The sequence below is a fragment of the Rhizophagus irregularis genome, chromosome 19 (genome assembly GCF_026210795.1).
Source record: "Rhizophagus irregularis chromosome 19, complete sequence".
Classification (NCBI taxonomy): domain Eukaryota; kingdom Fungi; phylum Glomeromycota; class Glomeromycetes; order Glomerales; family Glomeraceae; genus Rhizophagus; species Rhizophagus irregularis.
Window position 1 is genome coordinate 471,330 of NC_089447.1, and position 17,091 is coordinate 488,420.

At 27.0% G+C, this 17,091-nt stretch overlaps 5 protein-coding genes across 5 annotated transcripts; 3 read left to right on the plus strand and 2 right to left on the minus strand.

The window, feature by feature from the left end:
- Positions 1-657, plus strand: OCT59_010638 (uncharacterized protein). Its single transcript, XM_066136040.1, has 2 exons — positions 1-90; positions 205-657. The coding sequence occupies exon 2, from the start codon at positions 222-224 to the stop codon at positions 453-455; it is 234 nt and encodes a 77-aa protein (XP_066000714.1). The 5' UTR covers positions 1-90; positions 205-221; the 3' UTR covers positions 456-657.
- Positions 658-2,583: 1,926 nt separating this feature from the next.
- Positions 2,584-3,936, minus strand: OCT59_010639 (uncharacterized protein; the record flags this gene model as incomplete). The annotated part of the gene is made up of 1 exon (XM_025330887.2): positions 2,584-3,936. The coding sequence occupies one exon, from the start codon at positions 3,934-3,936 to the stop codon at positions 2,584-2,586; it is 1,353 nt and encodes a 450-aa protein (XP_025166938.1).
- A 4,793-nt stretch (positions 3,937-8,729) lies between these two features.
- On the minus strand, positions 8,730-9,146 carry OCT59_010640 (uncharacterized protein; the record flags this gene model as incomplete). The annotated part of the gene is made up of 1 exon (XM_025328379.1): positions 8,730-9,146. The coding sequence occupies one exon, from the start codon at positions 9,144-9,146 to the stop codon at positions 8,730-8,732; it is 417 nt and encodes a 138-aa protein (XP_025166939.1).
- Positions 9,147-11,534: 2,388 nt separating this feature from the next.
- Positions 11,535-12,360, plus strand: OCT59_010641 (uncharacterized protein; the record flags this gene model as incomplete). The annotated part of the gene is made up of 5 exons (XM_066136041.1): positions 11,535-11,566; positions 11,635-11,677; positions 11,753-11,787; positions 12,024-12,031; positions 12,248-12,360. The coding sequence occupies 5 exons, from the start codon at positions 11,535-11,537 to the stop codon at positions 12,358-12,360; spliced, it is 231 nt and encodes a 76-aa protein (XP_066000715.1).
- Positions 12,361-14,965: 2,605 nt separating this feature from the next.
- OCT59_010642 (uncharacterized protein) lies at positions 14,966-16,976 on the plus strand. The gene has a single exon (XM_025329573.2). It carries the CDS (start codon positions 14,989-14,991, stop codon positions 16,786-16,788), a length of 1,800 nt encoding a protein of 599 aa, XP_025166940.2. The 5' UTR covers positions 14,966-14,988; the 3' UTR covers positions 16,789-16,976.
- Positions 16,977-17,091: the final 115 nt, after the last annotated feature.

Here is a 17,091-nt window from a genome sequence, read left to right on the forward strand (position 1 = left end):
AAAAATGGAGCCACTATACAACGAGTTAAGAATCGAAATATTCAAATTTGTAGATACACCAATTTCACTCGCTCTAACTAATAAAAAGTGGTATGTTATCTCGCAAGATCCGCAGTCTCGCGCTGATTGGCTAATTTATAAGTACGGTCATGCACATGCGCTGTTCCACGCAGTAAACTAACATTCATTTATTATAAAACTAAGTCTCCTAAAGAAGCAATATGTCTACTTCACCAGCTGCTGTTATTAATCCAGTCGCAACAATTATACAACGTTTTCTAATTACTAAGGGAAGGTTTTTTCATAGTACACCAAATGATACAAGAAAATTCCGATTATTTGATGAAAATGATTCCGATTATAATCTTAATTACGATCTTGAATTTTTTTATCAACATTATGCAACGAAGTATTATTATGTCAGGTGTAAATTATTAACTCTGAAGATTTATTGAATGCTGAGCAGTTTGATATAAATACACGAAATAACGAAACACCATTATCTCCACAACAAAAATTAAACCTTGAAGAAGGCTTGTATATAAAGCTTTATTTACTTATTTCACAAGGAACGGATGAAATTATAATGTAAATAGTACATTATGGTGCGTTTATCACGTTTATTATTATTAAATTATTTCAGTTTCTATGAATTTCAAAATATAAAATATTTCTCTCCTACACCATACTTCATTCATTTTTTTCTTAGCTCCTTCACCTATTCCTTCATTATTACCTAGAATTATTTGGTCAACTCTTATGCTTATTACATCATTCTTATACCGTAAATTTTTCAATTTTTAAATAATTCAAGTGACTATGATCTCATGATTAATATCAATCACTGCACATGTAATAAAATTTAAGGGCAAAATTTTCTTTGATAGCCATATTATGGTTCCGTATAGGCTTTTCTACTATTAGCTAACATATGCAACTAGTGCTTCGATCCGGATGAAACTTGAATATTTTCATGTGACGATTATGGCTGAGAAAGATTATGAATTTCAGACTTAAACAGACTATAATTTAAACCAACATTAAAGTATTATTATCCTAAAAATTTATACTAATTCTTGCCAAACTCATAGTACCAGCGAAATTTAATGAAATTCAATCCGGATGAAAAACCGGATAAAACCGCTACGGATCAATTATTCCTTTATTATATAATACCTCATACAATTTTTATCTTCAATTAATTATAAATATAAAATCATATAAATTATATATATAAATACTGTCAACAATTCAAACAATCTTGTTTATTAATAACATTTCGTTTTTCACAAAAATGCCTAATGAAATGAAGTTTAGTAGACAATGTTGACAGTAGGCTTGAGAATCCCTAACCTTCCTTACGTGATTAAACTTTTATCATAATTATAAGAGTTTCTTGGACGATATCTTTGTCGATCCAGGAAGACCTTTCCGCGTTGTGCAACAAAAAAAATTGTGAAACATAATATAGTGAGTGACTTGCCATGCAAAGTCCCGTGATTAAAATGATGAGTTTGTATAAAAAAAAATAAATAAAACATTAATAAATTTTTAATAATCCAAAGTATAATTGTAAAGAAAAACTTACTTTTCTTTGAATAAGGAATGGCTTCTTTGGTTTTTATTTTCGACATTTTGAGATTGTAAAAAAAATATTAAAAATTTAAAATTTGTAAGTAAACGTAACAGCATTACAAACAATTCCTACAAGTATATTTTTACTATTAAAATAGGAAAAAAAAGAATAAAAAGATTTATAATATGTTAGTAGTTAATGTTAATAACAATCCTTACTTCTAGAAGATACTTAATAATAATTTAATTACATAATAACTCTCAAATACGATCATTTTTGACAATTAATATATATTTTATTCTTTTATGAAGGAGATATCATTTCTCGCGAAGTTATATAGTAGTACTAAGATTTAAACGACGCAGTATTATTAATACCTTTAGCCTGTAAGGTAAAGATCGTAGCACGAGTTATAGAAATACTGCGGCGACCAATAGGAATTAACGTCATTAATAATGCTAATTGAAGTATCACAAAGTACAAAAAAAAAAATATCTTTTTAATATTATTTGTTATTAGTCACTTCTTGCAATTTTGCCGATTATGTATTGAAACACAAAGTTCATAAAATCTCTATTTTATAAAATAGAACTTTGATTAAACAATCATTATAATTATGTAGAGAAACTTTGAATCACAAATTTTCAACAATTGAATTTCCTTTCTTATTTTTAGAAAGAACAATAAAGGTGTCTAGTTAGTAATTCATAACAATCATACATCGGAAAAAAGCCGCTGTTTTAAATAACATCTTATTTCCTTATTATTCATAATTTTTTAATTTTAATGAACTTATATTCATAATAAGGTTAATACTCCATAAATTAAAAATCATAAAATTAAAGAAAAAATAAAAAAAGTCCTTAATTGAACCAAATTAAATAATCTATTGTAATATATTCGTTAATTTTAACATAGATTAGTCCTTCAATCATTTTATAAGTCCGTAATTTTATCTAATGTAAACGAGAAATAAAAATTAAATTTAAAAGTATGTCAAACCGTTTTCATTGTTGATGTTGAATATGATGGGAATCAACATGCTGTAATCGAGTAACTTGGTGAATATCATTTACATCGTGATCGCATATCAAGCCGTTGGTTTGCGTTGTCATTACATTGTCATCAATATTATTATTATGCAAATCTGTGTCCTTATAATTATTGTTGATATGATTATCTTGGTGATTATCTTGCTGATTATCATTCATATCTTGGTGATCGCATAACAAGCCATTAGCTTGCGTTGTCGTTACATTGTTTTCAATATTTTCATTATGTGAATCTGTATCTCTATAATTATTGTTGATATTATTATTAACTTGGTTAATATCATTTATATCTTGGTGATCGTTAGTTTGCGTTGTCGTTACATTATTTCCAATATTTCCGTTATGCAAATCTGTGTCTCTATAATTATTGTTAAGATCAACTTGTTGCTGTATGTAAGCAAAGTTTCTAGCGCCATTTACATCTTGGATATAATTACCATAGTTTTGATTAATATCAGTTGTCAAAACAGATTGTGTTACGGGTGTATTATTCACGATATTTCCATGAAATGAATTTAAATTTCCATAATAATTCGATCCCATTTCTCTATCAGTAATGTGCTGTGAAATATTATTGAAATCAATTTGTTGTTGTGAATTAGTAACGTTATAATTAACTCTATTTTGTGACACCACAGATGTTGAACTTGAAAGGGGATTGATTGGTTGAGGAAAACCATTGTTTTGACTATCAGCGATCGAAACTGCTTGTGTTGTCGGTACATTATTTGTATTTTCATTACAACGAATTCCTTCAGGAATTTGTTGTGGAATATTATTTAAAACAAGTTGTGGATTAATGTCATTATTAGTAAAACACCCAGCTCTAGTTTGTTGAGGAAAGCTATTATCAAAATTAGTGTGATTATCAGTTATCGAAATTGTTTGTGTATTATGCACATAAGAAGAATTCATTCTTATTTCTTTATTAGAAGTATGATTTTGTGTAAGATGAAAAGGAAGAATTCGTTTCAAGTCTTGTTCCAAATCTAATCTTTGATTCAAAGATAATAATTCTTTTCGTTTCAAGTTATTTATGCCAATATCTATTCCATATATTTTCTTGTTCAACATATTTGCGACCAAAGAATGTGGAAGTATTTTACACATGACATAATAATTTGATATAGGGTTAATATTATAAAAGAATCCATGATCATAATTGTAATCATCAAAGGAGTCAAACCCTTGTAAAAGAGTTCTGTAAGTTATATGATAAAATTTATCATAATTTGGTGCATAATGAAAAAAATTACATTCATTCATTTGTATGTTACTTTGCGTGCTAGGTTGAATATTCATATTCATAATGGTTCTTAAATTGTTAATAACGTTGATAAAGTTGGATGAAATTTAACAATGGGGTTATTTGAGAGAAGGATTATCGTTGGTTATAAAAAGAATTGTATTGAATAACAATAAAGGTGAAAAATAATTTTAATATAATATCTTTATATCAAGATAAGCACGAATTTTTATGAATAAAAAATTTAAGAATAAAATAATTTGTAATTTTATTTTTGAAGGATAAATGGAAGGGGGAGTAGAAGGTCGTTCCCGAATATATTATAGGAACGAATGGATGATCCTAAACCTCAATATATTCATATAAAGGAAGCTTAAAGTTTCTACTTTTTTTATTAAATTGTTTTGAGTGGTATTGGAATAAAAAGTAAATTCAAAGATCGATTTAAAAATTTTGTGAATTTATCAAATTTTTCGAGGGTTTTTATAAGAAAAATTTGATGTGATACAACAAAAAAAAAAGGAATTTAAGATCATGTGTAATGTTATACAACAAAAAAAAATACAAGGCTGGAATTTAAGGTCATGCGTAATGTTATACAACAAAAAAAAATAAAGGCTGGAATTTAAGGTCATGCATAATGTGATAACAACAAAAAAAAGATAAAGGCCGGAATTTAAGGTCATGCATAACGTGATAACAACAAAAAAAAATAATAATAATAAATTTAAGGTCATGCATATTGTGATAACAACAAAAAAAAATAATTTAAGGTCATGCATAATGTGATAACAACAAAAAAAAATAATAATTTAAGGTCCTGCTGTCTCATGCATAACGTGATAACAACAAAAAAAAACAAAGCCCGGAATTTAAGGTCATGCATAATGTGATACAACAAAAAAAAAAGAAAGAAAAAACTGGGTTTCCAACGCCAAATAGACCATTGTGTCCCTGAATAATGGGTGATACACTCACTTATTACTAGGAAACGGAAATTTTGATTGGATTCCGAAATTGAAAAATTTTTAACAAATGTAGATCTTTGATTATTTTTCTTCGTTATATTAAGCTTAGAATATGCTGCATCATTAATTCACCAGATGTTCTTTTTATTTATAGATTATAAAAACAAGTAATAGAGTAACATGATACTTCTTATTCGGTCTTCTATTTGTTCAAAGTGTAATCAAACAGAGATAAGATCACCATATTCTAGCTCATTTATAAATCAATAAAAAGAGAGGAAGTAATAAAAAAAGGACTAGCCCAATTGTTAGTCATTAAAACTAAAATTTTAGAAAAAAAATGACGAATCTACTTTCATTTGTTATGAAAATTTTGATAAGATAGAAAATCATTTTTTATTAAACTTTATAATGTCAATGTTTCCTAAAAATATAATTTAATTAAATATGGTAATCTAAGGTATGATATGCGTACATAATGCGGCATAAAAACTGGTTCTCCTTTTTAAAACAATAGAATACATTCTTGTTAAATAATTACTATTAAAAGTCAGTAAATAAAAATACTAGTAAAAGAAATTGTTATACCAAATATTTATTTTTATTCCTTTATTTGTAAACATTTGCATTCAAATACTAATCATCATTCATTTTTGAATAACAACAATCAAAATTATTACACCAAATTTTTTTCAAAGCCAATAAGGTAAACAGATGGGGCTGTGTTACATTTATTAACATTGAAATGTGATCAAATTTGGAAATAGATTAAAGGGGCTAATTTACTTCCGAATAATAACTTAATAATAAGTCATTTATTTCTATTTATATTATTTTCATGTTATTTTAAAGTCATTGCCAAGAAAAATTTGGCATACATCACAAAATTCTCAGGTAGCACAAATAGTTAAATTTCTCAAAATTTATGCAATATAATTAACAATATTATATGTATAATTCTTTGTACAAATTTATATAAAAATCAACGCATTTTTTACAATATATTGTATGGAAAATACATTATATATATTAAATATGCAATTAATGTGCATTTTCAGGGTGAGCAAATCAATTTTTTCATGCACAAATTATTGCATATTTTTTACATATAAAAAAATTTCCTGATGTATACGAAATTATGAATCGCATCTTCTAGTATTCTAGAATTCTGGACAAATAAAATTCACATCACATGCAGGTAAAAGTTGCCAAAGTCTGTGCAACCCAAAAAACGGGTTTGAGGATAAACAACGTAAAAAGACGAATCAAACGTAAATTGTGCGACAGCGATCAAATATTATTGCATAGCCAAAGACGAAGTTTATTATCGTATCTTATATAAAACCCAAATTATATATTTTTTTTCGTAAATTTCTTTCACTATTTCCATTAAATCAGGAGAATCCCTAGCTTTCATCACGTGATTAAGTTTTTATCATAATTATAAAAGTTTTTTGGACAATATCTTAGAAAGACCTTCCGCGTTGTGCAACAAAAAAAAATCGTGAAACATAATATAGTGATGCACATGCAAAGTCCCGTGATTAAAATGGTGATCTGTCAGGTGCTTGTATAAAAAAACATTTAATAAATTTTTAATAATCTAAAGTATAATTATAAAGAAAAATTTGAATATTTAAATAAGGAGTAGCTTCTTTGGTCTTTATTTTCGACACTTTAAGAGTGTAAAAAAAATATTTTATTATAAGTAAAATTTTAAAATTTCTAAGTAAACGTAACAGCATTATAAACAATTCCTAGAAGTTGCATTTTTTTCGCATATTTTTATTTGTTTTCATAAAAAATAGCTTACTTTAGTTTTACTAGTATTAAAAAATGGGAAAAAAAGAATAAATAGTAGCACTTGAATTCATTTATTCATATGACCGATATGATTAATTATATTTGGATTTTTTTTGATCGGTTTTCTTTTTTAGTTTTAGCAGCAGAGTTTTAACATTTGGAAATTTCAATGGGATTTTAATGAAAACTGATGACAAATATATCTATGATTATGTAATTCGTATAAGCAAGCAACGTCAGTTACTTGTTAAAAGACATAGTAAACCAAACGATAGAAAATTCTGATTTTCTGATTTTCGTAATGATCCTGATCGTGAATTTTTAAGTTATTAAGAAATTTATTATTTGATGTACTATGAAAAAGCCTTCACTTGATGAAGTAAACATATTACTTTAGAAACAAGTGAAGATTATTTTTGCAATTTTATATGAAAATAATATTTTAACAATTATAATTAAATATCAATTTCTAATTAAAATTTAAATCTATAACTTTATATACAAAAAGTATTACTTTATAAACTCTAAAAAAACTGTCACCTTTTAGTGTATAAATTGTGCAAACATGGAAACGCGTGAAACGTCTTCGGCCAATCTATATTAAAATAATTTGGTTGGCCATCAGATCATGTGTACGTTCTGTGAAATTTTAATTGGACATTTTTTTTTTTTGCTACGACCGAAAAAGTTTGGTTACTGAAAATAATTTTTTTTTATTGATTATTATTTTTTATTAGTTTCAATATTTTTTTTTCAAAACCAAAAAAAAAATTTTTTTTAATTAGTTTTATTTTCAGGTTTTTTATTTTGATTTTGTGAATTTTTTATTATTTTATATATTTTGTTGAATTTTTGTTTAATTTAATTGTTTGTCTCCATCCAACATAAGTTGTAATAAATTCTTAATAATATAAGATAATTAATGATATTAATTATAAATCATAAATTAAATATGTTTCCAAATACTAACTAATACGGCTGTCGTACATCTTTCGTATATTATGCATCAATTCTTTATAAATATAAAGTATTTATAGTATTGTTAATTTTGTGATCTAAATGACTTCCTCTCAGGAAATATTTGAAGTTGAGGTGCCTGAACAACGTAAAAAAGATTATGTAAAGACCAAGTCTGTATCAGAAAAAGGGAAAAGGCCATGGCACATGGGCATAAATTTTATAGATAAGCAGCATATTCCTGTTGAAGTTGTCTCTCTAAATAGTTGAGGAAATTTAAATTTGGGTTTATACAACGTTCTCATCTACAGTGTTGTAGAATAAAATATTAATACAATACATATCTTTAATAATATGAATAATTATTGTTTTGCTTAAATTTTTGTTTAACGCCATCTCACAGGATCCTCATGTCCGTGGTAGCGGATATTAATATGTAAATGTGGTCGAACCACACTTTATTTCACGCTGTTAGACTTTGATTCGATTTTTTATCAGTTGATGTTTAAGCTTTTACTCGCAAGAAATGTGATGATTTCTAGTAATTTCACTTTGGATCTTATGATAAAATTTTATAGAACTTTGAAGTTCGAATCCTATCAGATTTACATTATGTTGGATTTTAAGTTGCATATTTTTTGGGGTTACTTATTTTCGGAGGAATACGGTAATTCCTTTTGAAAGGACACGGATTCTATCAAAATCAATTTGATTGACATTATGTTGGACCTTAAGTTTTATAAGTTGTTTTGCATCGTAAGATCTAAAATGCATTAATAGACATCTAAAAATTAGCGCATTTATTGTCAAAGTCTAACATTTTTAGGGTTGCTTATGTTTGGAGGAATACGGTAATTTCTTTTGGAGGCACGAATATTTGATCAATTTTGCATTCAAATATTATAATATAATAAAATAAACACTTAAAATAAATCAATATATATGCTAAATAACCTAAAAGTATTTTATTAATAAATTAGATTCAAATTTCACAAGTAATTATGATAAAATAAATTCCTCAATACAAGATTTTTTACGTTATTTTCTGTTAATCAAATTTCAATAATACATATCTTAATTATAAATAAAAAAGTTTGCACCTTTTCCATCCCGTCTTAACTTACTATTTACGAAGTTATAAGTATAATTTCATCCGTTCCTTGTGAAATACGTAAATAAAGTTTAATATACAAGCTTTCTTCAAGGCATAATTTTTGTTGTGGAGATAATGGTATCTCGTTATTTTGCGTATTCATATCAAACTTCTCATTATTCAATAAATCTTCAATTATTGAATCAGGTAATAATTTACACCTGACATAATAATTCGTTGTATAATATGAATATAAAAATTCATAATCGTAATTAAGGTTATAATCAGGATCATTTTCATTAAAAAAATTCGAATTTTCTTGAATAATTTTGTAAGTTATTAAAAAAAAATTTTTATCCTTTGGTGTAATATGAAAAAACCTTCCCTTAATAATTAATTGACGTTGCATAATTGTTGCGACTGGATTAACAGTAGCTGGTGAAATAAACATGTTGCTTCTTTAGGGACTTATTTTTATAATATAATATAAATGAAAAAATTATGATGTTATTTTTGAAGAAATTAAAATGTGGAGGGTGTATACGTCCCCCGCGTGTGCACGACCGTATTTATAAATTAGCCAATCAGCGCGAGACTGCCGATCTTGTGAAATAGCATCCGTAAGATCAAGTGAAATTAGGGAAATTAGGGTATTTACGACTTGAATATTTGGATTATTTAATTCGTTGTAAATACTTTTAATTTGATTTTCGCGAAGAAAAGAAAGAGAGAGAAAGTAACTTTCCATTTTATAAGTAAAAATGTCCGGAGTAAACGATCATCGGTAATTTTTTTAATGTCCATTTAACCCAAATAGGGTAAAATAGTGAATGAAATTCCTCAAATGTATAAAAAAAAGCAAGCTATCCAGTTTAAGTAAAATGTTCTAAGCAATTTTACTTTTTAATAGAGCTTTTTAACTTTAAAATAATATTTAAAATAGTATTTTATAATTATTAAAGCCTTATTTATTAATTTATTATTCAAAATTATTTTTTCTTAATTGTTATTGGCTCGTCAATATCATAAATGTCACACATAACCCTATTTTTATAGGTCTTTGGATATTGGCCTTGGCTAAAAAAAAAAAAATTTTTCTACGATCAAACTTTGCAAATCAAAAATAATTACGCAAGTGATGATAAACTGACGAATCATATATTTCCATTAAATGCTATTATAATCATTTGTTTATACCTTCTTTTTATTTAGTAACTCTATAAAGACATAAAAAAAAAAACTTAGTTAACATAGTTTTAAATATTCATATAAACCAAAATTATAAAAAATTCCATTACTGATATTACTGATATTCAATTATACTGTACATCAAAGAAGCAATATGTTTTAATCCAATTACAACAATTTTGCAACGTCAGTTACTTAATTAAAGGGATCGTATTTTGACAACAAAGATATTGACTATTTTTAGCTTAGTTTACGCCTTTACAGAGTTATTAAATAAAAAAAAAGGTACATGGAATTCTTCGCAAACTTAAACGTGACCTTTTTTTATGTTAGTTTCAGATCCTGCATATATGGAAAAAAAAAATGCAATGACAACACAATCAAAATGAATGAATTGGCCTTAAAAAGTTAAGAATGGCGTTGTATTACATTTATTGACATTTGATTGTGACCAAATTTGGAAATGTATTAATGATAAAAGAATGGATGTTGATTCTGAATAAAAACTGAATATTAAAACTTTTTGTAATTATTGATTTATATTATATTCATGTTAAGTCAAGGAGTTCAATATATAAAATGATTAATATTTAAAATTTTAGTTTAAAAAATTTTACATATACGAGATTATTTGACCGATCATTTGCACCCACAACTTGTTGGTGGGAGGTATTGAATCACGTGATCATAGGAAAAAATACCGCATGACTATTTTAGCTTAGATTTGTTTTTTTCTTAGCCTCAAACCGTTGCACAGACTTTGCCTGATTTGGCGTAGAATTTTTTTTAACGAAGAATTCTTTCATAGAAAATGATAAGTGAAAAGGTTGTGATGCGACGGCGATCTACGAAGTTTTATCATATCATATAAAACCTAAATTATAATTTTTTTTTCAAAATTTTATCACCTTTTCTTTTCACTCTTTTCATTAAATTATTGAATAAAGATTATTCTTTTATACAATTATATATCAAAAAAGCAATTTGTTTACTTCGCTAGCAGCTACTGTTATTAATCCAGTCGCAACAATTATGCAACTTTTAATTATTACTTCTTAATATCTTATAAAATTTAATCAAGAAAATTCTGATTGTATGATCCTGATATAATTTTAATTACGATCATGAATATTTTTATCAATATTTACCAAATTCAATAGTTGAAGATTTATTGAATACTGAGCAATTTGATATAAATACACGAAATAACGAAACATCATTATCTCCACAACAAAAATTAAACCTTGAAGAAAGCTTTTATATAAAGCTTTATTTACGTATTTCACAAGGAACAGATGAAATTATAATGTAAACAGTACATTATGGTGCGTTTATCCATTTATTAATTATTAAATTATTTCAGTTTCTATGAATTTTAAAATATAAAATATTTCTCTCCTACACCATACTTCATTCATTTATTTCAAACTTTACTTTCCCTACTATATCTCTTAACTCCTTCACCTCTTCCTTCATTATTACCTAGAATTACCTAGAATTACTTAGTCAACTCTTATGTTAAAGGAAATAATATAGAATTATTTCATGTTCTATCAAGCAGTCCTTTATTAATGATCCTCAAAAAATAATTTTAAAAAAATTTGTACCTCTTCCACCTCGTCCTAAATCAATTCACGAAGATCTATAAAGGATGGTTATAAAAATAGTCGTCAATTTAATGTCGTGGTTAGAGCCATATCGTACATCTGATTTCGAAATTTGAAGTGATGTAAACGATCTCGCTATGCAAGATGCCTTTTGATTTTATTTCTTCCTGATCTACCAACTAATTCGGTAATTCCTGACGTAAATTCTGTATTTGATCGTTTATATCAACTTGGATTTCAATTAACTAGAACTATTATGTAGGGAGCATTTCATTGTTTGAACATAGAAGGAGCGTTGTATAATGATACAACGGCAGAGACTTGATCAGACTTGCCATATGCAAAGTCCCGTGATTAAAATTATGATCGTAGTTTGTCTAAGTAAAAAAACATTTAATTTATCAAAATAAATTTTTTAACAATCAAAAGTATAATTATAAAAAAAACTTACTTTTTCTTTGAATAAGGAATAGCTTCTTTGGTTTTTATTTCGTCTTTCTAAGATCATAAAAAAAATATTTTATCATAATCAGTAAAATTTGTAAGTAAACGTAACAGCATTACAAACAAGTTCCATGCAGTTTCTCGAAAAATTATAAAAGATGGCTTACTTTATTTTACTATTAAATTAAAAAAAAAATGGGGCAAAGGGAAAAGTAAAAAGAATAAAATATGTCAACTGTTGCTTCAGTTGTTAGCCACAAATCAAAGATTTAATGAATAAAATTAATCGGTAATTTTAATCTCCTTACAATAGACCCAAAAGCCCCCCAGACAGCGGTTTCCACGGTGATCTACTCGACCGCCAAATTAGACGATGTTCGCCTGCCATTTTACAAAGTACTGACAGATATTCTACAGGCTTTGTAAATCATCTATTTCACGATCATTGTGTAAATCATTGATATCCACATAATTAAGCCCATACCTAACGTCAATCAGTTGATTTCGTTTTTTTCAAAAAAAAATTAAGCTTTCGTTAGGCTAGCAATTTATCTTCACCAATTTTTACGAATGCAGGGCTTAATAATTAATGAAAATTTCGTGATTAGAGGAAATATTATCAGCTGGTTTTAGTAATAATAATTATTTTCAAAAACTTTCCGCAAAATCTTAATTATAAAAATTCGTACCTCTTCTACCCGTTCTAGACCTACGAAGATACCATAGATTTTAATTATTATAATCTCATCCGTTCCTTATACTGTAAATAAAGCTTTATATAGACTTCAAGGCTTAATTTTTGTTGTGGAGATAATGGCGTTTCGTTATTTCGTAGTAATTAGCAAACGTTGTATTATTGTTGCAACTGGATTGACAATAGTTGATGTTTTCTTTAGAAACAAGTGAGCATTTATTTTTAAAAAGTTTAAAATAAAATTTTTTGAAAAAATCAAAATTTCGGTAGAATATTAATATTAATACATTATATGAAAAATGCATTGGCACGATCGTAATCATAAAATCATGATGGAAATAATTTCAGCATGTTACGTCATTTATTGCTGGAGATATTCGGCAATAAATGATGTAACATGCCGAATATGAGCAAAATTGATTAATTTATCATGATCACGTAAGGCTACTAGGAATATAACCACTTCGTTATTCAATAATGATTATTGTCATGTGCCACTGCATCGTATAATGACATTCAATCATTCAACATCTTTCCATATTAACTTCGTGATTACGTGCCTAATAAGTATAACTATGTAATAATAAGCCAATTTTGAATTTCACGAAACGAAATTTTTTGTTATCACTCATGTCACACTATCTTTGTCATTCTTTTTTAAGGAGGTCGGCGTTATTTTGGCGTAATAATATTTTCATTATTTTTATCACGAGCTTTTATATATTAATATCTTTTTATTGATCATCTACTACATGCAGGATTACAAGATAAAGGTAATAATAAAGAGATTTATAAATTGGATGAATGGGCAATAATTGTTGTTTCACTCATAAAAAAAAATGAACTGCCAGAATCGTATTAAAAATTCTTTTTATATTAATATGAAGTCACCGTGGAAAAGATAATAAGATTTTTATTGATTTTCTTCTTCGAAGATCAAATGTGTCACAATGAACTTTAATAAAGGAAATAAAGGGAAAAATGTATAGCTTATGAGAAATAACTAGCTTATTATCGTACTTAATTTAGTAAAATATGGAATTATATACGGTATAAAATATATATATGTATACAAGTAAGTATAAATTATAATTCCGTACTAATATCTAAAATATCTAAATTAATTTAATTTAAACCTCCGAAATTATATACCAGATGGAACAAGTAAGATCACATGATTAATCTGACCGAATCTATGACTTCGGTCCGATAATAAATTATTAAATTCTTTAGTAGCCGATCGATTCCCCCCTTTTTTCGCTTCTAGGGATAAGTTGTGATCCGAAAGTTTATATAAACGAATACAAATAAGAGAAATAATTAAAGTTTTTAAAAAATTACTAATTTTATTTATTTATTTATTTTTTTAAGAATATTCTATAGGCAAACCGGAAGATTTACTTTTATGGTAAACTATTCCATGAAGGAACAATCATTTAGAAAAAGATTCGAACGAATAAAAGAAAAAAAGATATATCGACCTTACTTTTCCCATTTATATATTTAAATATTTTTATCCATCCTTCTTGCAGTCTTGCTTAATATCACCATGAATCTCCAACTACTAAATCCTAAATAAAATATAAAATCCCTTTAAGAAACTTTTATTTGATATTTTTGTTGTTACATTGTAATTTCTAGAACTGTATTATTCTTTGAATCATTTCCATTATCGTGAGAATTAATTTTGTGTAAAATATTAATACAACTTCACCCTTGTTTAGAACTTTTTAATGATGTTACTTCAAATGTAAATGTAAACAAAACATTTATAATTTAGAAAAAAACATGAAAGATTAAACACACCCCTTAACTTAAATTATATTAAAGTATCATATATTTCTTTATGGCTACGTAATGCCACTACCAGTAGCGTATGAACATGGGTTGATCTACCATTATAAATTAATTCTATTGTTGTTACAAAATTCAAAAATTCTATTATAATTATGACATCGCTATCGTCAAACCAATTGTTTATTATTTTTAAAAAAAATATTTTTAAATTAAAATTTTATGCATAGCTGCTTTTGGTAAAAATATCAAAGGATGAAACACAGAAAATGAATAATTTGCCAAAAATAATAAAAAATATTTGTGCGGTTTTTTTTTTGTGTCACCAAAATTCCAAGTTCTTCTAACAAGTCAGGCAGTGTTACCCATATGGCAATTTTTCATTCATAATTTTCCTAAATTTGATGAGGCAGGGGCAGCAATTTGGCGTTGCACATGCATATTACCTAGTATAAATTGATTGTAGCACATAGCACAGCCGCACAAATAATTTTGTGTATGACCTAATGAATCCAATAAATAATCATTTTAGGGTGAAATGTGGGAAATGTTTTCCCTTTTTTGCTATGGAGTCTCTACTTCATGAAATTAGAAGTGAAATATTTAAATTTATAGATACACCTATTTCACTTATTCTTACAGATCGCAAATGGTATGCTGTCTCGCAAGATCCTCATGTTCGTGGGGAATGGTTAATATATAAATATGGTCGATCCCACGCTTTGTTTCATGGCGTTAGGCTTGGAAATGATTTTTTAAAGCTTGACGTTGTTCAGGCATTGCTCGCAAGAAATGCCATGATTTCTAGATATTTTGTACAACGTCTATTAATGCATTTTGGGTCATATGATGAAAAACTTATAGAACTTAAGATCCAACATAATGTAAATCAAATTGATTTTGATAGAATTCGTGCTTTTCAAAAGAAGTTACGTTGTCCTTGGGCTAGTAATCTACCTTTACCAATTTTTACTAAACTAATCACTGAAGGATATAATACTTTAAGTGATCATGATCTTGTGATGAAAGGGAATGATATGGAATTATTTCATTTTCTATCGGCTGGTCCTCTTGTCATTAATGATGCTCCTCAAAAACTTCTTCAAAATCTTAATAATATTGAAGATTTGATTTTAAATAAAAAGTTTGTACCTTTCCCCCCTCGTCCTAAACCTATTTTCGAAGATACCATAGAATATATTCAATTAATGCAAGCGAGAGCTCATGAAGATTATCCTCCGAAGGATGGCTATGAAAATAGTCGTCAACTTAATGTCGTGGCTAGAGCGATATTGATACATCCTGATTTAGTAAATTTATGGAAGAAAATTGGCTATCGCGAAGTTTGTAGTGATGTCAACGAACTCGTGATGCAAGGCGCTCTTTTAACTTTATTCCCTCCTACTCCACCCAATAGTTGGGTAATTCCTGACGTTAATTCCATTGTAACTCGTTTAAGACAACTCCTTGATCTCGGATTCCAATTAACTGAAATTGTTATGGAAGAAGCGTTTCATTTATTCGAACATAGATTAAATGAAATGGGCGATCTTTTGATAAGTTCGTTTCAAAAAATTCGTAATGAATCAAAATCCACTATTTCTCGATCTTGCCTCATCCAAGCCATAAAACCCGAAAGAAATCATAGAAAATTTGATTTATTGGAATTCTTGATTAATAGAATTGATCAACCAGAAGAAGCTTTAGAAGACGCATTAAATCATTATAACGTTGGGTTTAAATATGACTCCAATTCACTTACATCATCAAAAATGAGATCATTGTCGGTTCATTCAAATTTTTATTATTGGGTACTTAAAAAATATGGTCCAAATTCTAGAATTACGCAACTATGTTTTGATGATATTTTAGAATCAAGAATTTGGATAGATTTAAAATTAAATGAAAATCCTGAATTAGACGTTCCGGAACATCTTACTTCACAAGCATATAATTCAATTTGTTCTATTTATTTAGAATTTTGCAATGACAGAATTCCATTTAAAGCAAATTATTTACCATATTTGAAATTATCCAACGATGAAGAGATAATTAAACCATTTTTTGAAATAGGATTACCAATTATTTTTAATTTAGAATTAAATAGCAAATTGCTTTATGATATTAGTTATGAATGCAATAGACCAGAGTATAAAATTAATAAAATTACTCAGAAACATAGAAGAAAAAATAATAAGGTGATCAAAATAAATAAGAATGAGGTGAAGGAATGGTTTAGAATATTTAAGAATATATATTACGATCACGCTCCTGTAAATAATTCTATTACCGACGTTTTTAGAAGATATTTGGAAGAATTTTGGGAAAGAATTAATTCGTCTCAAACTTTAGAAATTGATGATTAAATTGGGCATTGATACTTTATAAGTTCTTGAAAAAAGGAAAGTAATTTTACTTTTATTAAAATGTTCAATTAATTAAATTATATTAAAGAAATTGTTTTTGGTCGGTCCTCAAAATATAACCCGTTGAATTACTCGTATCGTGAATAATAACGAATAAAGCTTTTCTAATTGTTCTTTTCGAATATCAAATTTAAATTTTTTCTCGCCTCCCTTTATTTCTCAATGTGTATAATATACTGTACATGTTGCCGAAACTCGGCAATTTCGGAATAATTTCCTTCGGCTAATCATTCTAAAGCGAAA

What these genes read in the sequence shown, in the direction of transcription:
- OCT59_010642 (XM_025329573.2), top strand. Translation starts at nt 14,989, where the DNA reads ATGGAGTCTCTACTTCATGAAATTAGAAGTGAAATATTTAAATTTATA.
- OCT59_010638 (XM_066136040.1), top strand. Translation starts at nt 222, where the DNA reads ATGTCTACTTCACCAGCTGCTGTTATTAATCCAGTCGCAACAATTATA.